General features: G+C 47.0%; 3 protein-coding genes across 9 annotated transcripts in view; 2 read left to right on the plus strand and 1 right to left on the minus strand.

Annotated features, from left to right (window-relative positions):
• Nucleotides 1–9,133, minus strand: part of IFT122 (intraflagellar transport 122) — a 31,237-nt gene extending 22,104 nt beyond the window's left edge. For 2 of the 5 annotated variants that reach the window (XM_074151358.1, XM_074151356.1), the window contains exons 1-10: nt 9,032–9,072; nt 8,278–8,344; nt 7,184–7,268; nt 6,262–6,340; nt 5,386–5,462; nt 4,879–4,945; nt 3,708–3,854; nt 2,192–2,267; nt 1,489–1,684; nt 618–752 (exon numbers count right to left, since the gene is read on the minus strand). In XM_074151358.1, the coding sequence (XP_074007459.1) occupies nt 618–752; nt 1,489–1,684; nt 2,192–2,267; nt 3,708–3,854; nt 4,879–4,945; nt 5,386–5,462; nt 6,262–6,340; nt 7,184–7,268; nt 8,278–8,344; nt 9,032–9,072 (970 nt within the window). Of the gene's footprint in view, nt 1–617; nt 757–1,488; nt 1,685–2,191; nt 2,268–3,707; nt 3,855–4,878; nt 4,946–5,385; nt 5,463–6,261; nt 6,341–7,183; nt 7,269–8,277; nt 8,345–9,031 lie in introns of all 5 variants that reach the window. The other 3 variants (XM_074151360.1, XM_074151359.1, XM_074151357.1) reach the window with 2 other exon arrangements.
• Nucleotides 9,134–9,238: 105 nt separating this feature from the next.
• On the plus strand, nt 9,239–14,520 carry MBD4 (methyl-CpG binding domain 4, DNA glycosylase). Of its 3 annotated transcripts, none has more exons than XM_074151787.1 (7): nt 9,239–9,351; nt 9,990–10,825; nt 11,366–11,440; nt 12,013–12,201; nt 12,447–12,596; nt 13,209–13,312; nt 14,266–14,516. In XM_074151787.1, the coding sequence occupies exons 1-7, from the start codon at nt 9,239–9,241 to the stop codon at nt 14,341–14,343; spliced, it is 1,545 nt and encodes a 514-aa protein (XP_074007888.1). In that variant the 3' UTR covers nt 14,344–14,516. The 3 variants fall into 3 exon arrangements, with proteins under 3 accessions (XP_074007888.1, XP_074007890.1, XP_074007889.1); XM_074151789.1 differs by having other exon boundaries at nt 9,271–9,351; nt 9,990–10,732; nt 12,067–12,201; XM_074151788.1 differs by having other exon boundaries at nt 9,274–9,351; nt 12,067–12,201; nt 14,266–14,520.
• A 1,021-nt stretch (nt 14,521–15,541) lies between these two features.
• Nucleotides 15,542–18,279, plus strand: RPL32 (ribosomal protein L32). The gene is made up of 4 exons (XM_074151790.1): nt 15,542–15,725; nt 16,297–16,397; nt 17,102–17,283; nt 18,113–18,279. Exons 2-4 carry the CDS (start codon nt 16,302–16,304, stop codon nt 18,240–18,242), a joined length of 408 nt encoding a protein of 135 aa, XP_074007891.1. The 5' UTR covers nt 15,542–15,725; nt 16,297–16,301; the 3' UTR covers nt 18,243–18,279.
• Nucleotides 18,280–18,296: the final 17 nt, after the last annotated feature.

An 18,296-nucleotide genomic window follows, 5' to 3' on the forward strand; every position in this document is an offset into this window, starting at 1 on the left:
TATGAAAACAACGGGTACAGAAACAGGAAACTTACTAATACATTCAAATTGAATCTTTCTAAAGCACCTCTAAAATTAAAAGCAGATTCCTGCTCAGATGTGTTTGTTGTTCTGCTTCTATGTAATCTTCTATCCCCGTCACAATTTATCACTCTCTATTATTTGTCAACAGCACATTCCGGAGCAATACTTTGATTCTTTGCCATAAAAAGCCAGTGGGTATGAAGAAACAAAATCAGCACAAACCCTTGGCAATGCTAGTAAGGAAAAAAAAAAAAGCTAAATCTGATGTACAGTATTTTTATCTCGTTCGCAGAGATTAAAACCTTATCTTAAAAGCCTCTGCCCCTGCCAGTGTCCTTTCAAATCCCCACATCTTTCATTAAGCTTGGATTCTGGAGGATCAGCGCTGACAAGTTTGCACTCTCACCCTGCAAACAGTACTCCTCAGTTTTACTGGTAAAGTGACAACAATCTGCCTGGTACATGCAGCATATATTCCAAGTGTTCTGATGGATATTAATCGGAAAAAAAAAAAAAAGAAAAAAAACCAACAAAAAACCCAAACAAAACAGAGTGAGAGTGAAGCTTTGGCCTGACTGCAAGTGTGAAATTACCTTTTTGTTCAGTGATGAGGTGCTGGACAATCACATCGGTCATGCTGTCTCTGTAAGCGTAGCGATCTTTGTAAAGGCCATGGACAGTGCTGAAAATCAACTGATAAAAGGATATTGTTCCATCCTGGCATCCTACTGCCTGCACACAAGAAGAAAATAATTTTAGTTAATTGGTACATGTAGGTGAGAGTTGGTGAAGTGTGTAGTATTTACATGAACATATTCCTTTTCCCGCATAATGTATAGATTGATACCAATTACAGCCTGCTTGTATTTAACAAGGGTAAAAGTGCAATGCAAAATGAGGACTGATCTCCTCATAGACCATGGAGACCACCACACTGGGTGGGTGAGGTTTGGTTTGGTTTTGTTGTTGATTTTTTTGGCTGCTTTTTTTGAGGGGATGGGATGGGTGGGTGTTGGTTTTAAAATTTGCTCTGTACCTCTTCACATTTGTAAATGACGGTGCACAGCACTTCCGGCTAACACTTGCCTTGTGGGCATTTTCCAGAAGGTGCAATGTTAGAAACTCCAACAGATCTGAACATTTTCTTCCCATCATGGAATTAGGTTTGGTAAACCTAGAAGTTACCAGCTGCCATGTTTTCTTCTTTTCCCTCCTCTTTTTTAATCAAAATGCAGCAAATGCCTTGCCATCTGGAAATGGGTGTTACGCTCATTTAGACCCTTCTTGCAGCCCAAGTTTTACTTCTGCAGGATATTTTTAATTGTGGTGTTAGTTCTAGGACCTCAGTAGATGCTGCTCAGGTTCTGCTGCCTCAGTTAGAATCTCTACATTAAGCAACCAAGTTTGAAATTTATAGTCTTATATGACAAATGGTCTGTGAAAACGTCAGCAAAATGTTCCTACTCACCACGTAGTTGGAGTCTGGTTTAACTTTGCACGTCCACACCCAACTGCTTTGCTCTCCTATGGTCCCAAGACGCACACCATCCTTCGTGAAGAGGGAAACTTGTTTATCTGAACCTCCCAGTAAAATATACTCTCCTTTAGTAAAATAGCTAACACAGCAAGGATCAAAATTGAGCACTCTGTCCTTCCCAATCTACAAGGGAAAATAAAATTATAAAAACATTAGCTAAAGGATCTTTTCATATTTTCCCAAGGCAACAACTGCTGTCACCGATACCATTCTTCTCATCTCTCTGGCCATGAGCAACTTTTCAATACTCCGGAGTCACTGGCTAAATTAAGACTCCCAAATGCAGTTCTAAAATACATCCAAGAATCCTTCCAGTCCCAAACCAGTCCATTCGGAATGCAAGCAGTTAACAAAGCCCCCTTTAACTGGTTGAAAAAACATACAAATATGTCCTCTACAGACAAGTAGACAAAAATCAGCAAAGCTTACAAGAATTGTAAAACAGAGTTGCAGTGGGAGAAACGAGAACTGAAGGAAAAGGTGGTTTAAAAAAAGCACTCTTAAAAGGTTAGGGCAACAGCAAACATTTAACTAGCTAATAGAGCACCAGTATACAAACACTTGGAATACAGGACACAACACAGAATCAGAAATGCCCTGCCACTCTTGAATGCACTTTCTAAAACATACCTGTTTGCCACTAAGCTGGTAAAAGGAAAGCTTCTGACCCCAGTCTGCCACCGCTAAAATATCATTGCGTTCATCTCTAACAAAAAACCATAAAATAATTACATAGTAATTCTACAGAGACTTAATAATAAATTTCTTAGAGCAACAGAACCAAGTAATAGGATAGCAGAATATACTTCATATTACTCTAAAAAAAAAAAACAAACCAAACACAAACTAAAAGGACAGCAGATACATCTTGCCACTTAAAACTGAGGAAGACAGCTTGGGGATACAAAAGAAAAATCAGTCTCCTTTACAGGAATAACTGCAAAGGCTGGTGTTTCGCTTCACATACAGCGATATAAGGAGCGGGTACAGTGAAGCTAATCGTCCCTTAAACAGATGAAGCACCTGGGCCCGGATTCTGATCTTACGTACAGTAGCACAAAGGCACCCTAACATCAAAGTCAATATAGCTGAGCAAGGGTGAACAACAATTATCAGCGTAAGGAAGGAAAAAAAAAAAAAAAAGAAAGAATTGTTCATGTGAGATCAGCAGCAGAACACGGAAAGGCTTCAGGTCTCAAATTTGTTAACTTTGGTACGCTGACATGATCTGTTCAGCTTGCAGCAAAACATGAGAGTCACCTCTCCACAGCTTCTTCCCTAGGAAGGGAGATGGTAATTTGAACATTTTGCTGCAATTAACGCCTCTAGGCATAAACTGAACAAAAAGCAAACAGCCAAAAAAACTAATGAAAAGGCAAACTGTTTAGTAAGCACCCTGACTTTGCTCAATGCATGATGCATGCACCTGTGGGGAAAAGCAACATGCTATCACATACTTAAGAAGTATCTCATAATGAACATACACTAGCAGAATTAATTAAGACCATACAGGCAACTGTTCATCTAGAATTTCCTAATTTTTGAATGTCTGATTTTGTACCCTGCATAATACTCTAACCTTGGTCCTTTTTGTAAATAACTGTTCTAGATAATATAGATATATATGTTCCTTTGAGGTTTCACTCACAACTTTAAATCTTCTTCCTCAGGGGCTTCTCCAGCTGTTTGACTACACTGCCTACTGCCAGGCCGGGACTGCAGCACTGGTATCTCCTCTAAACTGCCACGAACTGACTCCTCTTGGTCATCTGCTCTACTCCAAAAACTCTCCCACCGACTGCAATAGCAATTGTTTATTCACATATTTGGGTCAATATTCCCTCTGAACTGAAGTGAAAAAACAGCTCCTCTCTCTCCCCCAATCCAAACAGAACCCCCCCACCCAACCCAAAAACAATATAAAAGAAAAGAAACGTTTCTTGAGATCTAAGAGGAACTTGCTCCCAGTTTCTCCATTCAATTAAAGACAGGCAGGAAGCCAAAACCCCAATACCTAATCACTTAAAAAAAGGTAACGTACTTGGCATTAATCTGTTTCAGCAGGGATAAAAGTCAAGCCTTTCTGCAATCAGTAAGCCAAGGGTTATCTATTCAGCATGAAAAAGGGAAGGATGACATTATTTACCTGGATGGATTCCAACAAATTGACCATATTGGAGATGAAGCACCCCCTGGACGCTCTATTTTTACTTTCTCATCGCCATTTTTATTCCTTATGCTGACGATGCCGTTGAACATCCCCAGAGCAAGGTACTGGCCATCATTCGTCCAGCTGATAAAACACACACACACTGAAGAACAAACTACTAAAAACAAGCAGCAGGAAGGTAGGATGGTACAGCATACTCAAATAGGGATGAGAGATTGAAATATACTTCTCAGAGGGAGTTCTGGGATGTAGCCAGTAATCCTACAGTTTGTTTATGCATCTAAATCCACATTTATGGCAACAGCATGCACTACAGCAAGAACATTTTATTATACACACAGAAATAAAAAGTAGAAATAAAAAAAAATTTAAAGCTATCATCTGCTTGCAATACTTTTAACGTGTGCTAAGTAACAGATACATTTTTGGGGATGACAGTATTGGCAACAGACCAGGCTGTTTTAAAATCCACATTTAGAACACTGATCAGATAAAACTGCATGGGGCTGGGACAGAAGAGACCTAGTTTCTATTCTTGTCTCTGCTGTAGTGTGATGGGTGACTTTACACAAACTAATGTACCCTTGCCTCAGGCTCCCCGTAGTGGCACTATCTCCTTCTACTAAAAACACCAACACAGGAGATGAACAGCTCTACAAACAAAAATATAATTACTTTTCCTGTAACTTTATTTTACTGTGATTGCACAAGACGGCTAAAGAGGAGAGAGAAGTGGAGACACTGGCTCAAGACCAGAACACCTCTCTGATACTTTCAGAAGAATTCAGTTATAAACAGTACCAAATAAGAACCAAACCCATTGGCTACTGAAAAAAAGAAAAGCTCTCTCTGAGAAGACAACACAAGAAAGAACAAATCATCTGATAAATAGCAGTCACTATTAATAAATACTGGAGCATTATAAATGCTACTCATGTATTTTAACTACGAGACCGGCAAAGCTGCAGGAAGTACACGATGCTACTGAGCAGCAGGGCAGGAGAGCCCCTCTCGTACTGCTCGGTGCTGGCCGGGCACACAACAAACTATTTCACTTCAACTTTTTTTTCCCTTCAAGCTTGCATATTATTTTGAATTGTTTTTATTGAAATGAGCTTAAATGACACAAGCAATCCTTAAAACTTACCTACAGCAAGTAATCTTACTGCTAGTTTTATGTTTAGAGACTGACTTCTGTTCAGGAGACCACAAGCCTTGATTAAAGCAAACAGAAAGCCAAAGTAAATCACAAGTGAGCATTTACCAGTGTTTAGATTAGACACTAACATTGCCAGAAAACTCAGTTGGGACTTCAGAGGGATCAAGTCTCAGCCACTGCTAGAAGGACACTTAAATACTTATTATTTATCAGTAAATGGGAAAAAAAAAAAAATCCATCATAATAACACAGAGGGTGTCTCTGCAAAAAAACCATAGTACCAAAGCAGTACATTTTACCCCATGGCACCTCGCTACATGGTCCTTCCCAACTGCGTTTAAGTGATTTAAATAAACATAACTAATGTCACTTAACTTTAGGTAGTTTTGTGTCTCATCTTTTCCAGATATAAAGAACTGGAGCTATCTGCAGTTAGCTACACAACTTTAATAGAGCTTACTGGCTTAATGGAAACGTTAGAGGAAGAGGACATACCAAAATCACTGGAAGAACAGGATGCCAGCTGATGAGTAAGAGGATTGTATGAAACGCACTGTATAGAGTCATTATGCCTAGAATGAAGTTACAATCATATTTCAATAAATCACTCTTAAATGCTCCCTTTTCTGGCTTTCAGCAAGATAGCTGAAAGGTCTACCAGATGCCAGAAATAATTCGATCAGTTTCTATTACATCAAATTAATCTGCAGTTAATGTAAACTAAATCAGTAATAAACCTTAAAAAATTGTCTCTAAGTGGCAGGTTTCACTCTATTTCATCAAGATTAGCTAAAAATGTACATAGAGGGTGGTTTGTGAAATATGATTAAAGGTTATATCCAAATTCTAAAACAAGTATGCTTGTGCATGTTCCTAGTAGCAGACTAGCTTGTATGTACTAACTAGTAATAAATGTACACATACATTCAGAAAGAGAATTTGAAGATGTTGCTTAAGAGGGATGACATAAAAACAAAGCCAGAAGAAAGATGGAAATATACCAAAAGTACCAAACCTTATCTTTAATTTGGCTTTGAACCAGTTATATTACTTTTGTTTATTATACAAGATCAGAGCCACATTCTGTTTCATTTTATTTCCATCAACACAGAGTTTCCCCAGTTCTCTGCCAGCCCTCTAAATTCAGGGATTTATCTATATTTCCCACCCTCTTTTATGCCTTTAATTGCTTTGCTGCCTCATTCAGATACTTTGACTGTTCTTTTCCTCTTCCCTCTCCTATTACCCCCTGGCATTTTTTCTGACCTCAGTCAGCCTTCTTCCAAATCTAACGGCACATACTCTTTGACAGCAGAAGTGCATAATCAAAGCCCATTTTTGAGAGGCACAGAATTGAAAGGCATCACTTACGTGTATTTCAGAATTCCTTCTAACTTTGAAGTCCAAATTATCACACTTTTATCAGCTGAGCCAGATGCAAAACGTTTGCCTAGGAATTAAATATAATTTAAATCCCACACATACAAGAATCACTTTCACTCCAAATACCCGATCAAAGAGAGAGCAAGAAGTTCTTGAACTTGACAAGGCTCAAGTAATAAAGGGCCTAACACTGCAAGCCTTTTGATGTGACTGCGCTTCTCAACTCCAATAACTTTATGTTGTTACTCCCACAGAGCATGCCTCATTAAAGCCCAGCCATGCAAGCAAATAGCCAGTCTTTCCAACGCTGTCAGCCACGGGTCAGAGCTTTACGTTAAAGGTGTCAAGGGAAAAATGGTACATTTTCACAGGTAACAGCTACTAACAGTAGTATTTGAGAGGAAGCCCTTTGAGTCTGCAGACAGTAAGTCCCCACAGAATGAGAATTACAGGCAATGAAAGAACTGGAAGCAGAATAAGGTCTGTAGCGAGCATGGTAATGTGTGAAGGATCAGGAGATCAGGATCCAGCTTTGTGATAGAGGAACTATGGGAATAAAAATCAGAGGCAGGTGGAGTACTTGAAAGAGGGATCTCTGGGGTAAGCCTTCTCCTCACATTACCCCACAAATATTAACTTAACCAGCTCTGAAGTAGAAGGGGAAAGGAATCGGGGACTGTATTTCTTGAATCAACAGGTAGCCTTACATGTAAAAACACAGTACTTCTGCATGTAGCATTTGCATAGTAGCTCAAACTCTCCATCAAAAAACAAACCAAACACCACCCACACATCTTCAAAATCCTGTTACTGACATAACCCTGATTTCTCTATTTTTCAATTGGCAATTAAAAAAAAAAATGTGCACTTTACAAACCAGACTAACAAAGCCCCCCAAAGTGATATTTACCATCTTTAGCATAAGCCACACAGAATACAGTGTCCTTATGTCCTTTCAAAGGCTGAATTAAGGTTCCATCAGAAGTATCATATACCTATTTGAACAGAGAAATAAAATAAAATTAAAAAAAAAACCACAAACAAAACCACAACACAAACATACATACAAAAAAAAAAAAAAAAAAAACCCACATAAAAAAATCTTCCAGTGAGGATTAGGATATAAAATTACTGAAGGCCAACAAGATTATACACTTGCTTTTGTGTCTGCTTTTTTTGCATAGAACGCAAGTCCTGCAAGACAAAACATTTTAAAGTATAGAAGCAGCTTTCCTTAATGTAATACTTCTCAGGATGAAAGAAGACTCAGCATTAGAAAGTTACACGCACAAAAGAAATTTCCAAATAGTTCATTTGGCCAGCTTGTTTTACTTCTCTCCCCACATTAGATGTTTAAACATAGTAAGTTACTGGAAAGGACCATCACTAAATATACCATTCTGTGAGCACTGGAAATAACAAAGCCCGCTGTCCTGCAGTTCTGAGCTACATCTCTGTAACCTTGCCGTCCATCCAGGCACCTACCCCCGCAGTTTCTACCCCCCGCCCCATCTGAAAGCTTTGCGGGAATCGTGGTCCTGAGCTGCTCTTGCTGAGTGGTCAGCAGCAGACAAGTGGACCCAGGGAACCGCAAAGAAGCTCTAGTTGAAGCTTCTCACAAAGTAGGGGCATTGATTTGAGTTTCTTTCCCCTTTTCACAGAGATTTGCATGAGACTTGTAACAATGCAGTATTTGTATACCACACCATTGTCCTGAATTTGGATGCAGGTTAATGGATTTCAAACCACCAGACGAGGGGAGAGAGGATGAGATGATGCAAGTAAATTAAATCTCATTACTTTTGGAAATAGAGCTTAAAACTTGGTAAGAAACATTTAAAAGCTTCAAAACACTTTACAGTTAGGACGCATTAATATATATGTAGATATGAGGCTGGACTAGTAGAGATAAGAGGATTTTTGATAGGTTATATTCATAAGCTAATGTGAAAGAAATCATATTCATACAGCTGTAACTGCAAGAGAAAGAGTAAGTTTCCCTACCAGCAGTCTGTTTCCAGCAGCAATTATCAATTGGGTCCCATCCGGTTTGAATGCAAGATCATATATACTGAAAAAAACCAAAACACACACCCCCAGGAAACCCCCATATTAGCAGGCAGAAAATATATTTTCTTTAACATCAAAGATGCCACATAACAAAAATTGTTAATTGCATACTTGTGAGTGTACCTGATTCCTGAGAAAACTGCCCAAACAAGAACCCTCTGTGACTGCTTCCCCACACTCGGGGAGAAGCCCAAGCACCAGCCACCACCCAGACCCCAAGGCTGGACACTCGGGGATGGCGGGTTTGGCAGAAGCCAGCAGTGGTACCCTCGCAGACAGACACAGACACAGGCTGCTGGACTTTGGCTAAATGTAAAGGGAAAAAAAGGAACAAGGACCCCATAAAGCCTCTGCGTTACTAGATCACCCATACGAACCCAGAAGGGCCCAGCCGAGCAGAACCGGCAGCTGGCCTGCCAAGGGGAGGGAGAAGGCTCGGCCCAGCACCTCTGCAGCCCATCTACCGTGCGGCGCTGCCGAGGCAGAGCCAGGCCGGTGCCGGTGAGCCCCCCCAGCCGTGCCTGGCCCCGCTCCCCGGGCTGCCCCGATGGCCAGGCCGCGGCCGGCCCGGCCCGGCCCGGCCCCGGTCCCGGCCCCGGCCCACCACGGACTCCTCACAGGCCGCGCCCCCAACCGCCTGGCTGCGGAGCGGAGCGAGGGAACCCAGCTCTCCCCCAGGGCCGCTCACCACTGCTCGGCCTTGTCGCGCCAGGTGAGGGCAGCCCGCATCCCCCGGGACAAGCCCCGCCGCCCCTCACGGCACCGCCACGCGCTTGTTTACACCCGCCCCGCCGGCGCCACGGGCAACGCGCATGCGCCCGGGGGCCGGGGGGGGTCCGCCGGCCCGGCAGGGGGCGCGCGCCAGCGGGGGCCTCACGTGACCCAGGCGCCCAAGATGGCGGCGGCGGGCGGCGGGGAGGCGCCGGGGGCGGCGGGTGGGATGGCGGCGGCGGAGTGCGGCGGCGGGCCGGGCCGGAGGGTGGGAAGGAGCGGCGGGTGCTTCCTCAGGTGAGGCTGGGGCGTAGCCGAGTCGCCGCCCGCTGATGGCGAAGCGCGCTTCCCCTCCTGGTGGCACTGGTGCCTACCCGAGGCTCACGGGACGGGGAGCACTGCGTGTGGGGGGTGATCTGTGATCTCTGTGTGAACTCTGCGCTGGGAAAGGCACAGAAGCTGGGCTAGACATCGCCCTGGAGACTGGTTCTGTCGTTTGTTTTGTTTTTTTAAATAGCAGAATAGTTTTTTAAGTAAAGAGCAAGGAAGGCTCCATTATAGCCCCTTCCAGTCCCTAAAGGGGCTACAGGAGAGATGAGGAGGGATTTTTGATCAGGAAGTGAAGAGATAGGGTAGTGGCTTTAAACAAAAAAGAGGGGATTTAGACTAGATCTAAGGAAGAAATGTTTTATGCTGAGGGTGGTGATACCCAGGCCCAGGTTGCCCAGGGAGGTGGGAGATGCCCCATCCCTGGAAACATTCCAGGGCAGGTTGGACGGGGCTTTGAGCAACCTGATCCAGTTGAAGATGCCCCTGCCCATAGCAAGGAGTCGGACTAGGTGGCCTTTAAAGTTGCCTTCCCACCCAAACCACCCTGTGATTCTACTCCAGGAACGCAGAAGTCCTCACTAGTTTACTCTTCTTTCATACTGCAGTCCTGAAAGAAATAAGAGAAGACTGAAAAGTGCACCTGTGGAGTATTTTCAGAAAACTGGGGAGATGATGCTAAAAGCAGATTTTGATTTCACAGCTCCTTGTCAGAGGAGCACCCACTCAAGGGTGAAAAGGTACAGTGCAAAAACAAGAACTGTTTCAGAGAACAAGGATTGTCACAGCCAAGTGCAAGGCCTCAGTGTGCAAAATGGTGAAGAGGACAGAATTCAAAACATTCAGACTGGAAATGAACACCTGGAAGACGTTACATCCACTCTGGAAAGCAAAGATTTGATCATGAGGGGTGTAAGCCCAGAGGACTGTTTGAAAACCAAGAAAAAGGGTGCAGGAGGAAAAGGCACTCAGAATAAGAGGACTGGAAAGAGCTCAGAAAAGAGGAATGGAGATAATACCCCAAACAAAAGACAAAGAAGAGCGTGTAACAAACAGGAAACTGAGTGCATTCAGAAGAAGTTGTTCTGTGGGCAGAGAGAGGCGCGTGTCGCTGACACTCGGGGCGCAGTTGACCAGAACACAGACCCTGTGGGCGCAGGAAGGACCCTGCTCGGGGTCTCCAGGTCACGGTCGGACACACGGGCGAGGTCAGCGAGAGCTCGATCGCAGAGGGAGAGCCGAGCAGGGCGGGAGTGTGTGGAGACAGGCTCTGATGGCGCCTCATCTGCAAAATCTGAGGAGAAAACTGGTGGATTGAAAGTAGGGAAAGAGGCGGATCGAGGGAATCCAGGTAACCGGGATTTTAAATCTGACACTGAAAGGGATGCTGACCTCCTGCAGCCACGTGACAAGGAAGGATTCACAGTGGTTAAAATGCTGCCAGGTATTTGTGTGGTTTTGAGCAGAACATTATCCTAACGATCTGCTGGGGGTCCTGCCAGCTATTTGAGCAAAGTATTGCCTTTCAGGTCACGCTGCTTTGACACCTCAATCTGTCTCCTTTCTTTATCCAACAGCATTTAACTTAATGCAGATTTATTCACAACTGGAACTTGCTCTACTGATCTCTTTTGCTGTAGAGTGTAATATAATAATGTTCATTACCTTCGCTGCACTGACTCTCTTAATGTTGTTGCGCAGCTGGTCAATTGGATTCATAAAAAAGGCTAGTTTTATCTTGTTTCGTGTGCTAGAATCGCTTTCCTCAGACTGACAAAGTAGTGGTTTATTTTCCAATTTTTTTCCGTAGAGTTGAGATACAGAGCAGTACTGGAGTGAACCTGAAGAAGCACGTTTATGTTCTGTGGGCCTACACAAATCCTTGCATTTCCATCACAACATAAAGGGGAATGGTGTATCAAATGGGACTGCAAAATACTTGGGGTTTTTTTCTTTTTAATGCTAAAGTATTATTTCTTTACAGAAGAGTCTATCCCACGAACACAAGTGGATAGGAGGAAAACGAGTCCATATTTTTCAAGTAAATACAATAAAGAAGGTATAATATTCTTTTGGAAAACAAAATGTTTTTTTTTTATGGGGGGAGGAACAGGATGGCTCAAGATCAAGTGACATTATGGAAAATCTGCTCCAGTTTTAGGCTGGCATTGGAGAGCTTGGCTTTCCTGCACCAGTGCTCATCTTGTCCCATTCCAGACCATGGTGGTTTGGACCTTGCAAGCAGCTGTTAAGGCTGGTATCAAATACTGGCGGCTGCGAGGAGATGGGGTGAACAGGCTTTGGGGAATTCTCTTCAGATACTGTGGTGTGTCCCCTGTCGGGGGGGAACCCTGTGCCCTGGGGCTGCTGCCCCACACCCAGGAGTGTGGCGGGAGCTGGGGAGGGCCCCTTTCCTCGGAAAATACCCGTAACAGGGATGGGGGAGGACGGATACATGCACACAGAGGCATCCCTGGCTCTTCCTGCAGCCTGTGCCGGGGACACAGACTCCCTGCAGTTCTGTAAAACTAAGGTGTGAATTGCTGCTGCTCCAGCCACGTACAGGCCCCCCCCAAAGATGAATCTGCTTCAAAAGGTCTTCATTTTTTTAAATTATTTTCCTTTAAATAGGTAAATCCATCATTTACTGCCCCATAATTTTTCCTGTATTGCCTCTGTGTGCAGCTCCCAGCCCACCCAGAAGGAAGGCCTTCAGAAAATGGACGCCTCCACGTTCTCCTTTCAATCTGATCCAAGAGACGCTTTTCCATGATCCATGGAAACTTCTCATTGCAACCATATTTCTCAATAAAACTTCAGGTAAATAGAGAAATATGATTTCATGTTGTGTAAACGTTGGGGTGGTGTTACAGGGTCAGAACAGCTGACATTTTTTAAATGGCATTAATGAAAGAATGAATGAATATTAACTTGTGTCAGCGTAAAAAAAAATCTTTAATTTCTAACTCTTGCCTTTGAAAAAGCTTCATTCGAAAAGCGTACCTAGATAATCAAGAAAGAGAATTGCCTGCACGGTCTGCTGTTCACAGTGCTTCTTTCACCAGGTAAAATGGCAATTCCTGTGCTCTGGGAGTTCCTGAAGAAGTATCCTTCTCCTGAAGTAGCCAGGGCTGCAGACTGGAAGGAAATGTCGGAGCTGCTCAGACCTCTTGGCCTCTACGAACTCAGAGCGAAAACGATCATCAAGTTCTCAGGTAGGTTTTCCTGAGCCTGTCTGTGGAGGGCTGTAAGCTACACCAGCGGGGGAACCAGCATCCTTCCCAAACCCTGCTCTGTAGCTCTTCCTTCTGTGTGGCAAATGCTGGCGGTGGTTTAATTTATGCAGCTTTGGGATGTGCTGGTGATCCTGTTGTCTTAACTGAGAATGAAATAACACACGTAATGAGTTCTGCAAGAGACCTCTGTCTGGGAGGCTGCTTTTGAGTGGAAAAAGACAGGAGCACCTGCAGGACCGATGGTGTGCTTTGCAGCGCTATGATAAGGTGGCTCTGCTGTGTTTGGCACCAGGTGACCTCCAGAAGGCCCTGCCAGCCAGAATTTTTCTATACTTAGAATAGAAGTATTCCTCTGTGGGTTCTGAGGAGAGAGATTTAATTAAAACTCACCCACAGTGATTCGTCTAAAAGGTGTTCAAGATGTATCCCATAGGGATTCATTGCTCACTTTCACCAGGAAATAGCTAAAACTCGTGTATTTAATTGAAAATGTTCCGAAGTGGAGATGAGTTCCCCCAGCAGAGAGCCGGGCGTTTCCTGGAGTCGCTCTCTGGCGCTGCGGGCGGTGAAGCCGGTGGCTGTACGTTGCAGATGAGTACCTGAGCAAGCGGTGGCGGTACCCCATTGAGCTGCACGGCATCGGCAAGTACGGGAACGACTCCTACAGGATCTTCTGCGTCAACGAGTGGAAGGAGGTGGGTGCTGTGGCCCTGGCTGTGCTGCCAGGGCTTGCTCCACACTGAAGCCGTCCTTTGGCTTCGCTGGGCTTGTACCTATGGACTGCTGGAGAGCAGCTCTGAGGAAAAAGACAGAATCACAGAATCGCAGAATGATATGGGGTTGGAAGGGACCTCTGGAGATCATCCAGTCCAACCTCCTGCCAAAACATGTCCACCCAGAGCAGGTTGCACAAGACTTGGGAGTTGTGGTGGACAACAGGATGACCATGAGCCAGCAATGTGCCCTTGTGGCCAAGAAGGCCAATGGCATCCTGGGGGGCATCAGGAAGAGTATGGCCAGCAGATGGAGGGAGGTCATCCTCCCCCTCTGCTCTGCCCTGGGGAGGCCCATCTGGAGCACTGGGACCAGTTCTGGGCTCCCCAGTTCCAGAAGGACAGGGAACTGCTGGAGAGGGCACAGCAAAGGGCTACAAAGATGATGAGGGGACTAGAACATCTCTCTTACGAGGAGAGGCTGAGGGACTTGGGTCTCTTTAGTCTGGAGAAGAGCAGACTGAGGAGGGATCTGATCAACGCCTGTAAATACTTCAAGGGTGGGTGTCAGGAGGATGGGGCCAGTCTTTTTCCAGTGGTTCCCAGTGACAGGATAAGAGGGAACAGGCACAAACTTGGAACAAAGGAAGTTCCGTCTCAACACGGGGAGGAACTTCTTCACTTTGAGGGTGGCAGAGCCCTGGAAGAGGCTGCCCAGAGAGGTGGTGGAGTCTCCTTCTCTGGAGACATTCAAACCCACCTGGACACATTCCTGTGGGACCTGCTGTGGGTGGTCCTGCTCTGGCAGGGGGTTGGAGGAGATGATCTCCAGAGGTCCCTTCCAACCCCACATCATTCTGTGGTTCTGTCAGAGCGGTCAGGTATTGTGAGAGAAGGTATTTTAGTAAACGTTCGACCCTTTTGCTGCGTTTTAGGTGCAGCCGCAGGATCACAAGCTAAACGTGTACCACACGTGGCTGTGGGAGAACCGGGAGAGGCTGAGCATCGACTGAGGGAAGCTGCCGCTGCCGCCGGGCTCGGTGCAGGGGCTGTCCTTGCCGTGTTGCTCGGATCATCAGGTTCTTAATTCAAATATTGGCATGGTGCACCCAGCGCAGCTTGTCCTTGTCATTAAATTTTAAAATACCTGTTTTCTTTTAATAAACATATTGTTACACAAACCAGCAGATAAAACTTTCTAAGACTCAATTTAAAGTTTAGAAAGCAGGCATTCTTTATTGCGGCGCCGGGTGCACAGGGGATCGCTCCTCCTATATTGGAGCTATCCTCCCGAATGCTGTTGTCAAATTAAATTTATACACAACAGGTATACATATTCAATGTAATTTCAAGAAAACATTAGCATATTCATTACATTTCTGAGAATTCATTTACATATTATAATAAGCTTTTGGGCATGCATAGTTGTGCCTTCTGGTGGTCCTTATTTTGAGTGAGGGTCGTTTCTTCCTCCATCTTCTTCACCTGTCCTTTGGCTCACTTTTCATGTTGGCAAAACATTCTAACTGCTTAATTGCTCATTAAAACTAACGATCTCCCTGCTACCACCTGTTTGTCAGTGTCCATATTTATTGCAGCCCTGTCTTAGGTCACCACGTTCTCAGGGCCACATACATCCTTTCTTACCTTACTAAGTCCTTGAAACCATTTGGGACAGGTGCTAAAATAGCTATGTTTCTTCTCTAAAAGCAGATTCTCTACGGTTTAACCATTTATAAACTACATAAAATCTGCCTCAGCTATCAGCATCCCCATTTTCGCAGCGTCTGTTCATCCAGGCCGGCCCTGGAGCTTGTTTGTTTTTCAGTGTGTCCCAGGTGTTGGAGCTCAGTTCCGTAAAACCCCCTGGTGACACCTCAGTCTGGGCCTATTTTGGGGCCAAAAAGCTGGAGCTTCGCCTTCTGGCCCAGCCTGAAACAGGTTAATCCTTTGAGACCTTCTGGAGGAGAAGAACGGGGTTGGGGGAGGCGAGAGGGCACCATCCCACCTCCCTCCTGCCCCACCGGGGCTGGGAAGCCGGCAAAAAAGGCTAAAAAAAGGAAAAATCCCAACTGCGGTGGTGGAGGAACGTTGGGGGGGGGGGAACACCCCAAAAATACAGCAAAATAGAGCACAACTTTCTGTGAAGAAGGAAACCGAGGAGCGGGCCCGAGGCGGAGGTTGTGACGTCACCGGAGCGGCGGTACGGCCGCTCCGGTGACGTCACAACCTCCGCCTCGGGCCCGCTCGCCGGCCAGGTCCTGGCAGCTGAACGCGGCGCTGCCATACGGACCTGCCAGGACCTTCCGCCTCTCCCACAATCCCCCGCGCGGCGCCCATCTGCCCTTCCTTCTTCCGGCGGGGCCTAGCGGCGGACGGCGCCATCCCGCTCTCGGTGAGTGGCCGCCATCGGCCTCCATCCTCCGCCATCCGAGCGCTGGGCTCGGCGTCATCCCCTTCCCTCCGCTAGCCGTTTGGGGCGGGGAGGCCGCAGGGCCGCTGTTTCCATGGCGGGCTGTCGGGGCCTCCATGGCGGCCTGTCGGGCCGCGCATCCCCCCCACACCACCACCATCCCCCCCCTCCTTCGCGCCCGGTGATGTTGAACCGGAGCGTGTTGAGGTAAAATGGGCGCTTCTGGTGTTTGTGCCGCCCGGCGGGGCTGCAGCTTGGCGTGAGACGGGTTGTTGGAATGGTGAGGAGCGGAGGCGGCAGCCGCAGAGGGGGCGGGGGGTGTTCGGCATGTCGGGGCGGGTGGGGACCTCCCAGGATCGCATCTGGAGAGCTCTCGGTGCTCTTCCAGCTTCGGAGGCGGGAGGGAGATGACGGCAGACGAATACCCATTCCCTCGCTCGCCTGCGGCGTGGCCAGCGAGCGGAAGATAAGTCTGCGACACGTGCGGTGCGCTGGGGGATGCGTGGCCTCCGCCTCGGGGTCCCTCTCTGACACCCGGCTCTGCTTCTCTCAGGCACCATGCCTGCCCTCAGACCGCTGGTGAAACCTAAGATCGTCAAGAAGAGGACCAAGAAGTTCATCCGCCACCAGTCTGATCGCTATGTCAAGATCAAGGTAAAAACTCACTAGAAATTAATTAAAAAATGAATTCTGGGCCAGTCGGATGCAGCTGCCTCTAGGGGTTGTGTGAGTCCATGCAGACAGGAGCAACCACAAAACCACGGATTAAAGGCAAAGAACAAATTTAATCTCAGTACCTCATGGATTGGCGAATCTCTGAAGCAGCCCCCGGGCAGAGGCAGGGGACACAGGCACCGCAGGGCGAGAGAGAGTCCTCATTAGCAAGAGAGTCCTCGTTGGTGAGAGCGAGCGAGAGCTGACACTGTTCTGGCTGGCATTCCAGGGATTCGGGCAGGCAGAGGTTTCGCTGTGCTTTGATCTCCCCAGCAGCAGGGCAGGAATCTCAGGCACTTTGGGTAAGGTGCCCCTGAGTCCATCCCAGGCCGACATTATCCAAGTGCAGGTGTTCTACTCGTTGAGCACACAAAGCTAAACAATGAGTGTGATGGTTTTCCGGCCCCACGGGTGGGAGTCACCAGAGCCTCTTGACAGCCCCCCTCGCCCCCTGCCGGGACCTTCCCACAGGGGCGACGGGGAGCTCCAGCACCGAGGGTCAGCGCTGAAGCTGGGCCGCGCTGTAACAGCCCGGCATGGGGGACCTTCGTGGAGAGTGGTGTTGGTGGAGCCATTACCGTGGTGCAGGTGTTTTCAGACTGATACCATTTCATAATTTTTAAACATTTTCTGTATTTCTTCAGCGCAACTGGCGTAAACCGAGGGGTATCGATAACAGAGTCCGCCGGCGGTTCAAGGGCCAGATCCTGATGCCCAACATCGGCTACGGCAGCAATAAGAAGACGAAGCACATGCTGCCCTCGGGGTTCAGAAAGTTCCTGGTCCACAATGTCAAAGAGCTGGAGGTGCTCATGATGAGCAACAAGTGAGTGTGGGGCCCCCCTGTGGCACCGGGGCTGTGTGCTGCGTCCCCTACAGCGATGGGTCGGGCAAGGAACAGGCAGCGCGGTTGGGGGGAGGTGAGGGAAGCTCACACTCACAGAATCACAGAATGATGTGGGGTTGGAAGGGACCTCTGGAGATCGTCTCCTCCAACCCCCTGCCAGAGCAGGTCCCACAGGAACGTGTCCAGGTGGGGTTTGAATGTCTCCAGAGAAGGAGACTCCACCACCTCTCTGGGCAGCCTCTTCCAGGGCTCTGCCACCCTCACAGGAAAGGAGTTCCTCCTCCTGTTGAGACAGAACTTCCTGTGTTCCTGTTTGTGCTCGTTGCTCCTTGTCCTGTCCCTGGGCACCACTGAGAAAAGACTGGCTCCATCCTCTTAAAAGCTCTTGCTTTTAGGAGCAGGAAGGTTGTGCTGGTTTCTGTGGCGCTGCTCTGCTGTGGGGGGGCACAGGGGGTGTCCTGGGGCCGGAAAACTCCGACCTTTGGCAAAAATGTGATGTTAGAGCAGTGGCAGAGAGCTCTGCACCTGCATCGACAAAAGAGTGATCAGAACCGCACTTCATGCCTGTTCAGACACGGGCCTGGATCTACTTGTAGAACTTTCTTTCACAACAAAGTAATGAGAGTAATAATTAACGCAATTAGAGATGATTTGGTCCTGACTGCATTGACAAGAAAGCGAGCAGGGGGTGGGGCTGTTCCCGAGGTGAGTCCCTGCTCCAGGACGGGAGGTGCCGGGGCTGGGGAGGGGGTGGGAGGCGGGAGGTGCCGGGGCTGAGCCCGGCCTGAGACGGGTCTGTGCCCCACAGGTCCTACTGCGCCGAGATCGCCCACAACGTGTCTTCCAAGAACCGGAAGGTGATCGTGGAGAGAGCCGCACAGCTCGCCATCAAGATCACCAACCCCAATGCCAGACTGCGCAGTGAGGAGAACGAGTAAAGCGGCTGCTGCAGCCCAGATATATTTAATAAAGTGTAAAAACAAATTCTGCTG

Source organism: Numenius arquata, chromosome 8, assembly GCF_964106895.1.
Source record: "Numenius arquata chromosome 8, bNumArq3.hap1.1, whole genome shotgun sequence".
Taxonomy (NCBI): domain Eukaryota; kingdom Metazoa; phylum Chordata; class Aves; order Charadriiformes; family Scolopacidae; genus Numenius; species Numenius arquata.